Source organism: Protobothrops mucrosquamatus, unplaced genomic scaffold (assembly GCF_001527695.2).
Source record: "Protobothrops mucrosquamatus isolate PMUCROS unplaced genomic scaffold, P.Mucros_1.0 scaffold579, whole genome shotgun sequence".
In the NCBI taxonomy this organism is placed as follows: Eukaryota; Metazoa; Chordata; class Lepidosauria; order Squamata; family Viperidae; genus Protobothrops; species Protobothrops mucrosquamatus.
The window spans coordinates 1,229,513-1,247,767 of record NW_015386880.1 but is presented as its reverse complement, the minus strand read 5'-3'; the positions used below and the strand labels follow the sequence as shown (position 1 = coordinate 1,247,767).

The 18,255-nt window shown below is 40.7% G+C and overlaps 1 protein-coding gene across 1 annotated transcript in view; it reads left to right on the top strand.

The window, feature by feature from the left end:
• Positions 1-13,164, top strand: part of BSN (bassoon presynaptic cytomatrix protein) — a 49,089-nt gene extending 35,925 nt beyond the window's left edge. Inside the window, exons 4-9 of the mRNA XM_029284424.1 lie at positions 6,404-8,564; positions 8,915-9,570; positions 9,628-9,846; positions 11,032-11,125; positions 12,127-12,267; positions 13,124-13,164. Of these exons, the coding sequence (XP_029140257.1) occupies positions 6,404-8,564; positions 8,915-9,570; positions 9,628-9,846; positions 11,032-11,125; positions 12,127-12,267; positions 13,124-13,164 (3,312 nt within the window). The remainder of the gene's footprint in view (positions 1-6,403; positions 8,565-8,914; positions 9,571-9,627; positions 9,847-11,031; positions 11,126-12,126; positions 12,268-13,123) is intronic.
• The last annotated feature ends 5,091 nt before the right edge of the window (positions 13,165-18,255 follow it).

Genomic DNA, 18,255 nt, shown 5'->3' with positions numbered 1-18,255 from the left:
TATTTGCCTGAAGATAAAGATGATAATGTACTTGCCACATTTTTTTCTAGCCCCCTTCCCCCCCCCCTTAGAAAGGAAAAGGCAGGAATTAGGAACGGATAGCAGCATAAGGAAAGGGTGCTCTCATCCTTTCCTGCTTCTCTGGAAAACTTTTCAATTGTCTGTACCAAGAGAATGAGTTGGTACTTAGCCTTAAATATAGCAACTAATGTATGGATGCGTTTTCATAAGGATACTGCAATGGGAAAGTAGGGTTAAAATACCCCATGGACTAGAAGGCCCTGAAGCTCCCCCCCCCCCAAAAAAAACCACCTCAAGCCCATCATATGTAGGTATTGCAACTTTTATTATCTCAGACTTGAGTTCCAGCAGATTCTTGGGGAATAGCACTGACAGTTTATACTGTGGACCAGTGAAGCCAAAAAACATAGCCTGTCCAAAAATTATTTATATTTAAAGAGACGAAGAGATTCTTTTGATTGCAATGTAAACATATTTTCCAGATCCTTCCTTCCTTCCTTCCTTCCTTCCTTCCTTCCTTCCTTCCTTCCTTCCTTCCTTCCTTCCTTCCTTCCTTCCTTCCTTCCTTCCTTCCTTGACATTTCAGAGAACTATCTCATATTTTCTCTTGTTGTAAAAGCAAAATTATAGTGCTAAAGCATCTTGCTGAACAGAGGTGTATATTTGTGTGTCTCTGTGTGTGTGTGTGTAGGAAATAGGGAGGTTTGCTCTAACCTGCTGTGTGTGCAGTTTTTCCAGCTGTTTCACATGATGAATAGCAATTGAATCTATAGCAGATTTCTCCTGTTCCAGTTCTTTGTTTATTCGCTTATATGTCATGTGGGGAAACCTACAGCTTCAGACTGATACTTGTTTGCTACAGCCTTGAAAGCATCATTCTTCCAGGGTTTTCCAGATGAATTAAGTAGACTAAGGGCTTTTGCAAAAATTGCACTATTCCTAAAATGAATGTTGTCAGTCTGATGCTTACAGACATGCTTTTTTATATATATTTTGAGCGTCTGCAGATGTCAGAACCTAATAGACTTTTGCTCATCTATGAAGTTAAATAGGGCTTGCCCTGTTTCTGCTGTATTTGGATAGGAATTACAGGGCTGCCAGCTAGACTAGAAAGAAAAATAAATCATGCAAGAAGGTAGTGGCAAGTAATTTAATAATAAGAAAACTCTACAGAAAACTCTAATCACCAGGAGCCAATCTCTACTTGAGGAGTACTTCAGTTTTTTAACCTTTTATTTTATTTCCTTACCACTAATCAAGACTGGTGCAAGATGCAATTTGCAAATGACCTTCAACCATTACTTTTAGAATAAGTGTTTGAAAGCATACATGTTTAGCAAGTTGATTCTTGTGCTAAAATAGCAAGCCCCATAAAAAAGGGAAATAATCTTTGTGTGAAGGGAAAGCACAAAGAACTAGGTGTATGTATGTTTGAGACCATGACTGAAAGATCTGAAAACAGATCTCAGCAATGCTTGTGACTACAAATAACATTGTAATGTTTCAACTGTGGGGTTGAAAAAGATTTTGAATTTTTGACACGGTTGTCAAAAGGCAATTACAGGGCTGCACCAATAGAAGTACAGTATAGCCTCTACATTTGTGAAAAGTAATATTTATATTATATTCTGCTAGTTCCAGCCTCAACTTTTGTTTTGGGTCCCACTGTTTTTGAAGTCATCAGGCAAATTGGAGCAGGGGCAAAAATGGGTAAAATGGATGAAGGAAGTCCTGTGAGAAGAGATGGAAGGAACATATGTGTTGATCATTGATAGAAAGATTCCATGAGGGGATGAAATCCACAATTGCCCGTGAGAATCACAGCCAGAAGTGGTTCACAACCACTAAGGCAGGGTCTTCAAACTTGGCCCTTTTATGACTTGTGGACTTCAACTCCCAGAATTCCTCAGCCAGCATGCCTGGCTGAGGAATTCTGGGAGTTGAAGTCCACAAGTCATAAAAGGGCCAAGTTTGAAGACCCCTGCACTAAGGGATAAGGGCAAAAAATCTTATTGATAAAAGTAGTTTGATGATGAAATGACTAATCTAGGAGGGTGGTAGTCATTTCTAGACATCTTCAAATAAAGCCTGGACAGTCCTGGTACAATATTTAGGTTATTTATCATGACAACTGAACACTTACTTGAAGTGATACTTTATAATAAAAATATATGAAACTTCTTGGCTTTGGTACTAAATATTTTAACTTATATCCAATATTTTATACCATGAAACATTCTTTCTGTGGGACAATGTCCCCAGCAGTATCCCAAAATATTTCAATTTGATTAATTGTAAAGCAATGTATATTTTAAAAGAATACCTTCAAATTACAGCTGCATTCTGGCATGTATCTTATTCAAACTGAATCTCCTTGTGTAGATAATGTTAGTATCTGCAGTGTATTGATATAATAGGCAGGACTATTTTATAATTGTGCCAAAGAAATCTCATATTTATACTTGTCTGCTTCCTATTTGCTCCCAACCACTTCTTTCTTTTTTGCATCCTCAGAATCCTAAAATCCCTGATTTCTCAAATAACATTTCTCCAATCTGTTTAACACACACATGATCTAAGCAACAAGAGTAGTGGGGGGACTATGTGTATTTTATAAAATGACAAAGAGATTGCATTGTTTTAATAATATTTGTGAAATCAATCACATAATAAGAACATTCTGAATCACAGCAGGGCCCACCTAATCCTGTATCCCATTACCAACATGAGAGGCCAGATGCCTCTTGGTGAAATACAGTATACAAGCAAACAGCCCATTCTTTTTCTCTTTAACTAGAGATTACTAAATATTCAGTAATCAAGGCTAATGATCCTAGGTAAGCCTGTCTTCCCCATGAATTTCTGTAATTCTCTTCTTTAAAAAAATTCCATGCTTGCTCATAATATTTTTCCACTCCTTCCATTGGAGTTCAGCACTCCATGATATGCTATAATAGATCATATGTACACACAAAATAGAGATGACACATTTTACAAATGATGCAGGCTCAAATTCTTGGCAGATTCATTTGACTTCTCAATATCACAATTTATCCTGAGCCATTGTGAAAGTTCTGCTTTAGACCTACAGCACCTTTGCTTCTGATTGACATCTTACACAAGACATCTGAATTAACAATCTTACGTCTAGCTTAAGGACAGCTTGGTGGAATTTTTCGACACTGTGGGTTGGCCTAAAGTTGCATATTGAGAACAAAAATGCTAACACAATTGGAATGCTGTACCCCGTTCAAGCCTTATTCAGTTCCTGGATCTGTTATTGTAACAGATCCAGGAATTATGGTAGTTTCTCCTCCTTTCTGTTATTGGTCTAGGTACAATGCATCTACACAATGAGGGACATTCCTAAAGCCAGGAGATAAATAGGACTTTTGTCATTTATAGGGAGGCAAAAACACTGTTATTGTTATGTGTTCTCCATTCTGCATGGTACAGTGACTGAAGTTATTGTCCCAGAAAGCTCAGGTCCCTTTTCCTGGTATGCAGGCCCAATGAACAACACGAGATAGGTGGCAAGGTCTAAGACTTTTATTTACAAATAAAAGGTTGTCCAGAAGCAAGTTCCAGAATGGGCACACCCCTGCTCAGAGTGGACCCCCTTTTATACAGTTTTGAAAAGTATACATTGCCATGAAACAATCATGGGAGCATACATCACTACAAACCAATCATTAAAAGCAAATTTATGCACATTTCAGTAGTCAGAGTAACAAAAAAAACCTATTGCTATATGCTAAATAATTCATAGATAAGTTAGAGCAGTGGTTCTCAACCTGTGGGTCGGGACCCCATTTGGGGTCGATCGACCATTTCACGGGGGTCGCCAAGCAAGGCTGTCCACCATTTTTTTTGTTCGCCATTTTTTTTGTCCGCCATTTTTTTCCCCTTTTCCAGCGGGTGCCTTACCTCCCTTGGGCTGGGCCAGCTGGTGGTCGGCCTGCTCCGTCTCTGCCGCTTGCCAGCTACGCCTCGGCCGGCACAGGGGGCAGAACCACGCATGCGTGGCGCTCCCGGGCAGGGAAAGTCCTTGACTTACAACTGGTTGGGTAGTCCTCGACTTACAACCGGTTTAGTCCTCGACTTACAACCAGTTTAGTCCTTGACTTACGACCGGTTTAGTCCTCGACTTACGACCGGTTGGGGTCGCGGCATTAAAAAGTTGAGAACCACTGTGTTAGAGTATCTTAAAATGGTTGTTCCAACAACGACTAAAACATGGGAGAAAGACTGAAACTGACCTGTGCCATGGAAATTTATTGAGTGACTTAAGATCAGTCCTGCTCTCTCTCCATTGCCTATTATATGGGGATTTTGTTGGGATAAAATGGAGATCTCCACATAAGTTTTGTTCTCCATCTTCAAGAGTGAAGAAAAATGCCAAGAGTACTTGGCAGATAGTTTGAGAGAGAGTGTGTGGATCTGCATGTGTCTGTGTGCTCTTTGAGGAGCCGCAGCTACATCAGGAACATTGTAGAGTTTGCAAACTTAATGTCCTTTAAAAGTCTTCACCATGGTTGCGAGCAAGATGGCTAATCCTGTTGTCTCCTGGTGTTCAAACCTGCTGAAAACTGCTGTCTTGAGAGGCAGACATGTGGGGCACATGTGGGTGATCTCCTGTCCTCTCCTTATTCAAAGGATTGGCCATTTTGCTCACAACCATGGTGGAGACTTTTAAAGGATACTAAGTTTGCAAAGCTCACTTTCTAATCACTTTCGGAAATTACTGATTAACTACTTCTAAGCTATTACAGATCTTTGGGCTGACACGTAGAAAACCCTGGGTGAGTTTGCCTTCAATCCTGCATGAAAGAAAATTTTAATAATAAGCATAAGAATGTTTTTCAGATTTCTGCATCAGTCTCAAAGAGGTGCTAAGCAGAAACACATTGTCTAAATCAGTAGCCCCCCAGGGACCGGTTTTGTGGAAGACAGTTTTTCCATGGACCAGGTTGGTGATGGTTTCAGTTTTGCTCATTCATCCACTGCTCACCTCCAGCTGTGCAGCCAGGTTCTTAACAGACCATGGACTGGGATCGGTCCGATGGCCCAGGGGTTAGAGACTCCTGTTCTAAATCATTTTCAAAGCATGTAGAGCCAAACTAGAGAATAACACTTGCTAACAGAGATCATCACATTCTTACTTTCTTTTCCTCATTAATTACTCCTTTCTTTCTCACTCCTCATCTTGATTTATGAAGCTGACTTATTATCCTATACCTTGAGAAAATCCAGTGTTCAATGAGAAGTAAAAACAACTCATATTGAAAATATCAAAAATTAATATATTATTTCTATTCATCAAATAGTTATCATGTCAAACTGATGACATTTGTCCTCCAAGCTGAGACTATTTGCCTGGCCTAGAGGAAATCTGAAGGCATCCCAGCTCTTCAGGATCAATCTAATATGCTGAATTGGAACAGCTACTTATTACCATCGTCAGGATCATATGATAGCTTCTTTTTTATTATTGATCCCAAGTATTTTTTAAAATATGCATGTTATTTGCATGATTTCATTTAGTCTTACAGGGCCTTTTTTAAAAAAAAACCTGTCTTGCAAAATTCAGTGAGATGCAACAATTTTTTTAAAATAGCACTTATGTGAAATCATTAGCTATTATGATATTAGGGACCCTTTAAGGGCTATTCATCACTTGTGGATTTTGCATAGCATTTCAGCCTAACTGCAAAAATAACAAAGAAACAAAGATTTGAAATCCTACAACAATCTGAGTTGCAAAAACAGTGAATTTTAATTTCTTCAGACCCCAGCAAGACTACCTGAGATATAGAGATGTTTCATCTGCAAAGCAGAAATATTCTCCCCACCCCAAGTTACTCAGTTATTTAAATCTGTGAATCATACTAGATTAATTTTGTATGGGTGCGTTAGGAAAAAATAGTTTGACTTCTGCCTCTTTCCATTTTTTTTCCAGTGTCAGTAACTATGTCTGTTGATAGAGCAGATGTTTGCCAGCAACATTATTATTCATTCAAGATGTTTGAGTATCAAGAAATACTTGTCTCCCACATTAGGAATTATTTTTATAAAGTGCATTTTGTTCATATATTTTACTCCAAAGAAACTACCAACAGCCCTTATAAACTGGGCATATTAGAGCCTTGTCGGATAGTGCTTAAGCCCACTAAGTGCTAGTGTTTTAGAAAAAAAATGTTAAAACATCAAAATATTAATATTAAAAGCATTTAAAATAGTAATATATAGAATTAATCTTGTACATCTGCCCTTGGGAAAAATGCAGACCATATTTATCTACCGCCCCTCCTAATAAGTGAAAATGGCTGTGAATTCTTCCATTGTACCTCTAAATTTAACCAGAGCTTCCATTGCTTTTTAGATGTCAACCTTGCAATCAAACACCCTCATTCGGAAAGTGAAGCGGACCTTGCCTAGCCCCCCACCAGAAGAAGCTCAGCTTCCTCTGACCAGCCAAGCCCACTCACAGATGTACATGCCCGGCCTCATGCCGACAGGTATTGGCGGGCAGCCCGTCCAAGTGACCAAAGCCAGCCTCCTTAGAGAGCTTGACCGGGACTTGAAACTGGTCGAGCACGAATCCACTAAACTGAGAAAGAAACAAGCCGAGCTGGATGAAGAAGAGAAAGAGATTGATGCCAAGCTGAAGTACCTTGAATTGGGGATCAATCAGAGAAAGGAATCTTTGCTGAAGGATCGGAATATTCGCGATTATCCATATTTGAGATGCTTGGGAGAGAATCGAGATTATATGTCTGACAGCGAACTAAATAACCTTCGCCTCTCTGGTTATGAGAGTGGAAGTCTCCTGACAAGGCCCAGAACTACCCCTTCTAACCAGTATGCAGAATTTTCCAGTACCCAGTATACTTCAACAACTTCCTACACCCCATACCAGTACTCCTCAGTTCAGACCGTTGCACCAGGCCCAGCTACATTCCAGCAAACAAGATTTCAACCTCCATACTATCCTCCAGCAAGCAGCGGTCCTACTCAAAATGATTTCCAGCCAAGGCAGATCCCTGCTTACCCTTCCCAAACTACATACCAGGCACATAGCTTCACCCCAAGTACTGGGTATCAGTCTGAACTGGGCCTACAGAGCCACCAAGGCTTCTGCCCACCTTACCAAGTTCAGACTGCTTATCCCAGTCAGACACCTTTGCAGCCTGCCCAGAGTGCTCTTCTTCAGACTCATGTAGACACCCACACAACGTCCCAGAAGCCAAGACAGACCTCACTGGCTGATTTAGAGCAGAAGATCCTGACCAATTATGAAGTCATTAGCAATCCCACTGTGGTGATCTCTGCTGCAACTCCAGAAGTGATCTATAGCACCGCAACAGTGACCAGCAGTTACGATCAACACAAAGCCCCAGATGGGAGGCCAGGAGACAGGAGCAGTGCTGCACAAAGTCCCTCTACTAGCTATTCCTCTGACTCTGTATACACCAATCTAGAGCAAAATATTCCTCGGAACTATGTGATGATTGATGATATCAGTGAATTAACCAAAGAGAGCAGCACGGGAGAGGGTCAGAAAGGGGATTTGCCATCACACAGCAGCAATGGACTGCCTATCAAAGAAAAGAGGGAGGTTGCAGATGTAGACTTGTCTAGCAGGCCTTGTTGCTATTCAAAAGGCGAAGAGGAGTCTGAAGAGGATATTTATGATCATTATGGTCCTGACCATCGGGGGAAAAGCTATCCTAAAAGCACAGAGAGCAATGGGAGAGTATCAGGTAGTTCTTATTACTATGGAGACAGTGATTATAGGCCATCCTCTCGTCCAGACAAGCATGGAACAAGTATGGGAGTACAAAAACACTCTTCAAAAAATCTGGCCCCTGCCGTCATCTCTTCCAAGCGCAGCAAGCATAGGAAACAAGGCATGGAGCAGAAGATCTCCAAATTCTCCCCTATAGAAGAAGCCAAAGATGTAGAATCAGATCTGGCCTCCTATACAGCGACTACATCAGTCAGTAGCAGCAGTGTAGCATCCAGAGCAAGGAAAATGCAAGATGATATCACTTATGGTCTAAAGAAAAATGTATATGAACAGCAGAAATACTATAGTGTATCCAGCAGAGATGGGATGGAAGAAGATGATAGAGCATATAGTGGTGGGCGATCAAGATCCTCTGGATATGTGTCAGAAAAACTGTCAAGTCGTGAAATTAGAAGCAGATCTTATGAAAGAGAGAGCATGGAGAGGCCACAGAAAGGAAGCTCAAAGCCTTCCTCCCTTAGTATGAGTCAGAGTCGTGGGCGACCTCCAATTCGCACACAAACTTCAGAAGAAGAAAGTCCTATCAGCCCATTAGGGAAATCCGTGGGTGTATCACGGTCTTCAGGTGGGCCTCTTCCTCAGTCTGCTGGAGACAGTTGCTCCCAATTTTGCTCTAGTCACTCATTGCCTGATGTACAAGAACATATTAAAGATGTGCCAAGAACCCACTCTTACAAACACGAAGAAGGCTACATCGTGGATGATTCACACTGTGTTGTTTCGGACAGTGAAGGTAATAACTACCTGTAGTGACTTATATCCAAGCATGCCCAAGCGGGTCATATTTGCAAAGAAAATGCCACAAATTCCATTTGCTTGCCATGTGCCTTTATCCTGATTTCGTTTTCTGTTTTGGTGGTTTTATGTTAGCATGTTGCACATTGCATGTCCTAATGTTGCTCACTGCTTGTTCAGTGTGTTTCTGCGCGGAGATTTCTGTTTTTATATTTCCTGAGTGGCTGCTGTGACATATCCTGCATTCCTGTGATAAGCTTCTTCTCTATTTCATTGCATGGCTTCAGTCACAATACATTCCTAGTTTTGGATCAGGAGATTCACTGTGATCTTTTTTGGTTTCTGAAGCCTACCACTTGGGCCAAGAGGAGACGGACTGGTTTGACAAACCAAGAGAACCTCGTTCAGAGAGGATGAGGCATTATGGTGGCCATTCCTCATCCTCTCAGAAGAGAGGTCCAATTAAACACACCTATCATGATTATGATGAGCCCCCAGATGAAGACTTGTGGCATCATGATGACTATTCCCACCCACGTCACTCTTCCTCCAAAGATCACAAGCACCATGGAGATTATGGGCGACATTCATCCTCCTCCCGCCATTCTACTGATGACCTACCCAAGAGATCATCCAGGCAACACCCAAGAGATCCAGGCCGCCATGAGTCACATGGACGTGGACATGGACAGCCCACTTCCCAGAAGAAGGTTCAGCAATCAGATACAAGAGCCCAGCAAGGTTATCCTCCCAGTTCCTCGGAGTACCCTCAGCAGTCCCGACAACCGTCTGGCTATCATCATACCTCAGAGTCCCAAAAGTCCCAGAGGCAGATGCAACATGGGCTGCCATCTCAGCAGCCAAAATCTGAGCCCCTGTCTCACCAACAGCAGCAGCAGCCGCAGCAGCAGCAGCAGCAGCAGCAGCAGCAGCAGCAGCAGCAGCAGCAAAAGCAACAGCAACAGCAGCAGCAACAACAGCAGCAGCAACCCAGACAACAGCAAGTTGGGCAACAGCAACCATCATCTAGGCAGCAGCAACCCCCGGGCAGACAACCTCAGCAACAGCATCAAGCAGGTCCTTCTCATCAACAGCCACAGCAGGTTCGGATGCAGCAGCAACAACCACAACCACAACAACAGCAACAGCAACAGCCACCACTGGGAACCCAAGCCCAACCATCCTTGCGGCCAGCCCAACAGCAGCCTGGTCAGCCTCAGCCATCAGGCAAACCCCAGCCAACTGCCCAAGCGCAACCTAGCACTCACCCAGCAGGACCAGTGAGTACCAGTTCAGTTTTCTTTAGGGAGAGATGGTTGTTCATTCCATCATTGCTAATTGCCTGTTGTCTTGCCCTTCATTAACGTTTTAGAGTAGCAAATGTGTGCATTCATCTCAATATCACACCAAAAAAATCCATGTATTTATGGACCATATGAATCATTCCACAGTCTAAATGAATATATTATATGCAAGTAAGTCATCTTGGTGGATGGATTGTAAGAGTTAATCATAATTTCAGAGTTTAAGAGGAAACATTTTGTTCAACAGAATGTTAGAGAGAAATAAAAAATGATTAAATGGGGGGGGGAAATAGAACAATTATGGGGGTAGGCCAACTCCCTAGATTTCTGAAGGAGGCTTCATCAGTCAAAGGTCAGAAGAGGTAAGGGACTGTGAGAATAAACTTGGGAGATAGGAAGAAGAGTTGCAGCCAGGGCAATAGTCAGACAAGAGGTATCTCCGTCCACAGAAGGAATGGGGATGGAGAAAGCATGTCAGAAGGGGCCCTCCTTTATTCTCTGGGAAGTAACAACAAGGGAGGGGGGAAATCCTTACAATAAAGGTATTATTAGGTATTAATAGTTTTGGTTTCCTGTCTGGATTACCTCAGAGGGCTGACAGGAGAGTAGAGCCCACAGACACCAGACTGTTTTCAGCAGTTCCAAGTTGGGGGTTTGATTTCATAAAGGAATCCAAAGATTTAATTTTTAATTTGACAAGTTAGAATATTTAAATACACAGAGGATGCTCGTATTTAATTGTATTCAGCTAAGTAACTGTAATATTTAAATCTTATTTATTTCTTGACCCAGCCTTGCTTGATCCTGCCCTCCACTATTTTGAAATGTGATTCCTAGTTTGCTACCCGCTGGTCTAAAGTGAGCCCTATCTGAAAAAAAGTTATCCTTCTCTGTCATTGAACCCAGAGTTACAGAAATTTAGAAACGTTGGAGAGAAGAGGATCTATGGAGAATTAGAATGAGTAGAGGACCAATTAAAAATAACAAAGATGAGTCAGCTTTTTAAAATTATGGCAACAAAGCTGCTAGGTGTGTTTTCAGCAGATGGGTTTTATGGCGGGATCATTTTTCTGTAACATGCATTGCTCTCCCCCAAATCAGAGACTGGGAAAAAAGAGGCTTTCTTAAACCAACAAATGAAACTTCTGTTTCCCATTATAGGCTAAAGCAGAACAGCCGGATGTATCCAAGCCTACCACAAAAGTGCCACAGGTGGGGAAAGCACCCCAAACACAACCACAGGGGACAGCTGGAGGTCAGTAAGCAGTTTCTCAACTAGGCAGGTGTTTTTTTAGCACCTGCTATTGTGTGTGCATTTCACTAGGGAACGCTAGGGGAGTTAGTTTTCGGAGGGAAGATTCCACTTGCTATTTTCAAAATGAATTCGAAAATGATCACATGACACCCTAGGCAAGATCAAGAAGAAATGAAAAGTTTGGCTACAGTTGGCCTCAAAATGTGTGCCAATTAGTATAGAATTAATTCACAGGAGACTAGAATTGTATAAATGATGGTAAAGGCGTCACAAGTAAAATACCTAAAAGAAGCCTTCTTAGTGTCTTCTTCCTGTGAACAGAAAGGATAGAATGCCTCACCCTGATTAAAATCTGATAATAAATTGCTTGCTCTCTACTTAGCTCAGCTTAAAATACTACTTTCATTGAGAAATGGATATCGATAATTTTCTGTTACTTGACGTGCCTGCAAGAAATGGCCTTTTCAACAGAGGGTCAGTGATTGGGCAGATAAGACATGAACTTATTTTGACTTGCCCTCACACTTTGCAACCCATTTCATTGGGAGTTCAAATTGGAACTCATTTTTTTATCTTCAGAAAGGCTATCAAGGTGCCTATATTCATGTTAGCCCTTTTTTATTTGATTTATCAAATTTATTGTCCATCCATCTTACCACAGGATAACGCTGTGGGGCTTTTGAACTGCTTAAATAAGGAGTGTCCAACTTTGGCAATTTTAAAAATGGCTGGCTGGGGAATTCTGGAAGTTGAAATCCACAGCCATTTCATTATTTAGTATTTCATTATTTTAGTATTTTCATATATTTTTGGTCACTGAGAGTACCATTTTCTGTATGGAAAGATTGGTTATATATATTATGAACAAATCAATGCTTGCCATTACATTTTTTTTCTTACAAGTCTGGTTATATTTCTATAATGAGTAAAGATTGAATTCAATTCAATTCAATTTCATTGAATTCATACAGATTCATTTATTTCATCACTTTCTCTCACAGGCGTTAAATTGGGTCCCAAACCAACAGGAGCATCCATATCTGCAGGAGCAGCAGCTGGACAGCCAGGAACAGAGGGTGAAAGTGTCTTATCCAAAATCCTGCCAGGAGGAGCAGCAGAACAAGCAGGCAAATTGACAGAAGGTGGGAATTCTGAGTCCTAATATTTTCAAGAGTTCACTTCTTGGGTGATTGTCAGATGATTGTGATTCAGATGATCTGTCCTGCTGCTCTGTCTGTTAGCAGGCAAGATTCTTGTTATAACCTCTGAACCATACACTGTTTGGGAACAGGGTTTCTGAAGGACCATCCCTGGCTTTTTTTGGGAAGTCCTACTCGGTGATCAACCACCAAGAGTAGCTTATTACTCTCTGGTACAAATGCTAGTGATTTTTTGGGTAGCAACACCTTGTTTAATTCTCTCCCAAAAGAGTATCATTTCTGTCATTTATTTAGTTATATGTTTTGTTTGGACCACCTTTTACGTCCCTCCCATTTTCTTAGTCTCATGGGGGATCCAATCAAACAAAGTAAGTACGATTCAAAGAAAACACCTTAAAGATACGAAAAAAAACCACTCCAGCCCAACACTCCTGGTTAACTAAAGAAAGCTCTTTTATCAACAATTAATACCTGAGCTTCCAGCAAAATAACCACCCCTTCAGAGCTTTCTTGGAGCCCAAAGGAAGCAAGGCACTTCAGAGCATGGGGATTGCTACTGAGAAGGAGCATCACAGGAACTTGAGAAGCTTTATTTCCATTCAACAGGCTAATTCCACCAGAATTTTTGTTTTATTAATTGTTTTTTACTGAGTGTTGTATCTGTTATATCTTTATTGCACTGATATTACTATAAAATGCCCTTGCGGTGCTTTATGGATGCCAACAGGTCATGCATAAATATTTTAGGAAAAATAGCTGAAGATCCGGTTAAAAGACCCAACCTTATACTGTATCAGATGGTTTGGGGCACTGATTTCTTTTTCCTTTACTCCAACAGCCGTATCAGCTTTTGGCAAGAAATTCACATCGTTCTGGTGAGAGTACAATATTCGGTGAGTCACACTGGGTCCTCCATGCACCAATCCACAATGTCCTTATCCATAACTACCGGGGCCATGTCAACACACTGAAATGCCAGAGCCCAGAAATTTCTTATTTATTACTTGATAGAATTCGGTTCCCATCAGTGACCTTAAATTGACCATGTACCCTGAAGCAGGTCATCCTATTGCTGCTTAATCTGAGTATCCTTTTATTTTATTTTTTTAGAATTTCCTTTCTCTTTACCAACAGCTATTTCCTTTTCTTGTTTCTCTCATCACTGATTCAGCAGGCATTTGGGGAAATAAGTGAAATCTCATCCTTGCACTGGAAAAACCTATGAAGAATCCATTGGGTTCATTTGCCGCTCTGGACTCTGGGTATAATAGTGAGTATCATCTATTTGCCTCCATTTCCACATCCACAATATGTCAATAGCTGACTTTCATCAAAAGTGACAGAAAATTCCTAGGAGATAAAATCCTGAAGATTGGTGGTGGCAGTTTTTAACCCAGTGATATGATTCGCTGCTTACCTGAAAGTAATTTGCCTGTGTTAAGTATGTTATGCTATTTTGAATTAAGAGAATCTCTTAGTGCTCTTATTTAAATATTGAGTGCTGCACAACATTACAAAAATTACTCAGAGCTCTAATAATCCATATCAGGGCTGTGCAGATTTTATTGTGTGTATTGAGCCCTAGAATCAGATTGCATGAAATGGAAGGAGCCTTATCTCCACTACAGCACCTTCCCTCTGGGACAACATCCAAAGTTCAAATTGTCCTGTCCTGCCTGCCTTTAAATGAGCCTTGAATACTTGGCTTCCCCCCCCCCCCAGGCCTTGGCTTGGGTGATTATTGGGCTTCTTTAGGCTGGATGACAGTTTTTATTGTTCCGTCTGGGAGACCATTACTCTTGCCTGATTCTGTAATATTTCTCGCCTTTTTTAATTTGTGAGACACCCAGCGTCATTCTGGAATCAGGCATCTCTAGAAATGTGTTTTGCAAATATATAAAATAAATCAATCTAGGGTTTTTCTACATTGCAGCTTTAAGGTGTTGACAAGCTGGAAGTGAAGCCATCTTAAGAAATCTCTCTCCAGATGTCTACCCCTTCCTCCATTCTGGCCACTTAGATTCTGAGATTCTGTCTTGAGATTCTGTCTGGACCATGTCTGATTGGTCGGCTCCCCTGCTCCTCTTGCCATTTCCTGGAAGGAAAAGGAAATGGTTTTGTACATTGCTGAATTGAGTTCCTCAAAGAAAGTAACATGGAAATATAAAAAAAAACAACTCTTTCTTTGAAAAGCTACAGAGAGATGCATGGCCAATGATGATCATAGAGGTAGTTCACTTACCGACCACAATTGGAACCAGCAAGTCCATTGCTAAGTCATTAAGTATGATATCACTTGACCATACCAAATTATTGACATCAGTTCTGGCTGTGGTCATTAAGTGAATCACTGCTGGTTGTTCAGTGCAATATCCCATGACTGCAATTTGCAACTTTTCGCTGGCTTCCCATTGATTTGCTTATCAGAAGCTCTCTGTAAAGGTTGAAAATGACTACTGTGTGACTGTGGGATGTTGCGACTATTGTAAGTGCACGCTGATTGCCAAGCACCCAAATTGCAATCACGTGACTCACCCTAACCCTAACCCTAACCCTAAAATTTTGAGGTCTAGTTGTAAGTCTCATTTTTCAGTGCCATTTGATCAGTCGCTGCATGAATGGTCAGTAACTGAGGACTACTTGTATTAGCTCTGGATTCCCACTCCAGAATGTTGTAATTCAGGATTACAGGAGTTCAACGAGATGAAAATGGCATTTTTGTTCTGCTGAGCTGATTCTAGCCTCTGGGGTCAGTCAGAATTTTGCATTTATAGAACAATCACATTGCAGGATTCTGGTTTTTGTCTACTTTAAATAGCTCACTAAAAACCTACACATTTTTAATTGGGGAGGGGGAAATGAATTTATCCCTGTTGATGTAGCTTTTTTACACTTCCTGCTTCAGTATACAGAATGAAATATTAACTGGGTATACATCCAGGTTGGAGCAAAGAGGTGAGATGGAAAAGATGTGGTCTCCTTAGGAAAATATGCTTTCATGTATATTGTCCTGAGTGCTCCAGTATGTGAAAGTGTTGCATCTCAAATAGAAGCAACTAAGTTCATTACTACTCAATTGTTCAATTTTGACTGATTACTTTTTCTAGCTGTTTCAACATTTACCTTTTATAGTGAAGTACAACCACATCATTCCCAGATAGCATGATACGATGTACTAGTACTTCTGCAATTAATGTCCAAGATATTGTCCAATACCTCTGGAAGGTATGAGGATGTGGAAGATTGGATGAATTCCTACACTGGTTAGGTTATTATTCACTTATCATTGCATATAAAAGATTCATCCTCTAGCTTTTTCAGTAGATATTTTTGGGGACTCTGTTACCCCAATTCTTGAAATATTATAAATATATTTCTGTGATTTTTTTTTTGTCTTATCAAGCTTTTGAAACCATGGAAAACCACTAGGCTCAGAGAATGAAACAGAAGAGCTGTTTATACAGATTTATGCCTGTGGATCCCATAAGATGCTGTTTGAGGACGTCTGAGCCAATGGTCACAAAAGACTTTCAAAGCCACTGTTGTCAATCCGTGTTGTGCAAGCCTCAAGGGTTAAAGGCAGATTCCTAGACTGAGAAGATGTACGTAAGAAGGTGCAATTAGAGAAGAGGGGCTTGTCACACAGGCATGCAACTTTTCTGTCACTTGAGATGTTTTGGGACTCAGAAACTATCTATGACTGTAGTTCCATTTGTGCCTAGCATCTGATTTTGGGAGCCATGGCCTTCTCTTAGGATTATACACAAAGTTACTGAACTTTAACTCTAGTTCTTCATAGGTTTTTCCCATTCTTCAAAATGTGCTTGAACTGAGGGCTGGGAGCTGGATGCTCCATTCTCCTTCACATTCCAGTTTGCCCCATCAACCCCCATCCCCTCCAGTGTTTGTTCCCTCTCATCATCCCTGCAATAGAAAGTCTGGGACGAAGGGAACTCTGACTAGGACCTAACACTGTTTCACTACTGAGTTAAGAGGCCATAGGACTGAAAGGCAGTGCAAACTGGCTGACTATTGACTGACACCAATGCTGGCCAGGCATGTCTTATCAGCCACCCAAAGCCATCCTGAAGCCATTCTAAAGCATTCAAATGGCAGTGCTTTTCATTGTTAATGTTGTGCATTGTTTTATGTATGCCTGGGATTATTATTATTTTTTTAAAAAACAGCCTTAATCATTCCACTTTTATTTACATGTATACCTCATTGGTGCCCAGAAACTGGGGGCTTGGTTTATTATTTTTTCTGAGGTTCCTTTTATATTTTCTTTTCTTTTTTTTCTTTTGCCTAGTCTCATACGTCATTAATCTCTTAACTTTGTACTGAGTTAGCATCTGGGCTGTTGTCGGCAGAAGCAATAGAGTGCAGAAGGCTATCAAGAGCACAACACAGTGTGATGAGAAAAGTTTGACTCTGCCATCCTCCTTTATCCTACTGTGCAATTCAAGTCCTTCTTAAGCCATTATCGGTGGGCATGCTCAGAAAGATGGAGGAGCTACTTGGAACAGTGTGTTGGTAAACCTGCCTGCTTGGAGCTCGTTACATTATATAGATGGCAAGAGCTGAAAGAACACCCTGTGAAACAGCTCCTTTTTTTTTTCTTTTTTTACTTTTTTGTTGTTGTAAAAAAATCCAGTAAGTGTGTACAGATGCTCCAGTTCCCATTTGTTTGTACTGTTTCCTGCCCGTCTTTCATCCACGCTGAGCATGTTCAAGAACAACAATTCATTGGTGTGACCCATAGGAGCTTCCATTCACCATGGGTAACAGCAAAATGATTCTCATGTCTAATGTTCTATGCAATGAAATTACAAAATTTTAAAGACAACTGTTAATATTTAATAAGTTCAATGTTATGTATAAGGATTTAATTGCAAACGTGCTATCAAGAACTTGGATAGATATCTTTATATCAAACACCTGTGCGTATGAAGTTTCCAATTAGTGGCATGCTTGACCCGTTCAAGGGACACTTTTGCCAAAGGGTAGCCATAGAGCCAGTGACTGTCTCTGTCTGTAGTAGAGCATGGCTTGCTACTTCTCTGCACGGTTTCATCTACTTAGAATGCTTGCCGTTCGTTCTTTGCTTGAAATTCATTTTTTTTCCCTCCAGTTGGTTCATCTTCTTTACTGAATGCCATTACAGATTTATGCACTTGTTATTGAAGCTCTGTCAATGAAGAGCAATTATTCCACAAAACATTACCCTAGATTTTCTATAATTACACTCACTCTAGATCCTTTGATACGTCCTCTCCTGCCACTGCCTAGGGTCTGCTGAAAGGGGCTTCTTGGCATTGTCCAAACCTAATGCACATTCCTCCTGTCCAAAATTAAAATTAAAATTCTATCTAAGTATGCAAGAATTGCAGCCTGGAAAAATATCCCAAGAATGAAATGTATTTACAAACATAGCAAAGGAGACTGAACAGGTCTGTCATTATAATATATCAATTCTACTTAATTCCTCTTTTCTGCATTCTGAGCTTAGAGAGCAATGGTGATAACTGCTAGTGCAACTAATGACTGTTAATACATATAGAATTACTCAACCTACGTTTCTGAAATTCTGAAAATGTGGAAGCAGAGAGCCACTAGGTGGTCAGTTCAAGACTGGAGTAAATGCAGTGCCAAATCTGAAGTAATCCCACAGGTTTCCATCAGACCCTTAATGCAGTGATGGCAAAGCTATTTTCTCCCTATAGGACTTGATTGAAAGCCAGAATACCATATGCAAAAATTGGAACAAAAATGTATACCTTTTTATACTGAAAAATGGAGCGGGGCAAGAGGAAGTTAGTATATATTTTACATGTTAGAGTCTTCAAAATGTAACAAGTTTATAATCTTTTGATACAGAAAATATAGAATGTGTTCCTGTTTGGCAATGCACTTGACAAGGATGCTACAGGTCCTGAATGTCACCTCTGTGTAATGCTACAAATACATCAA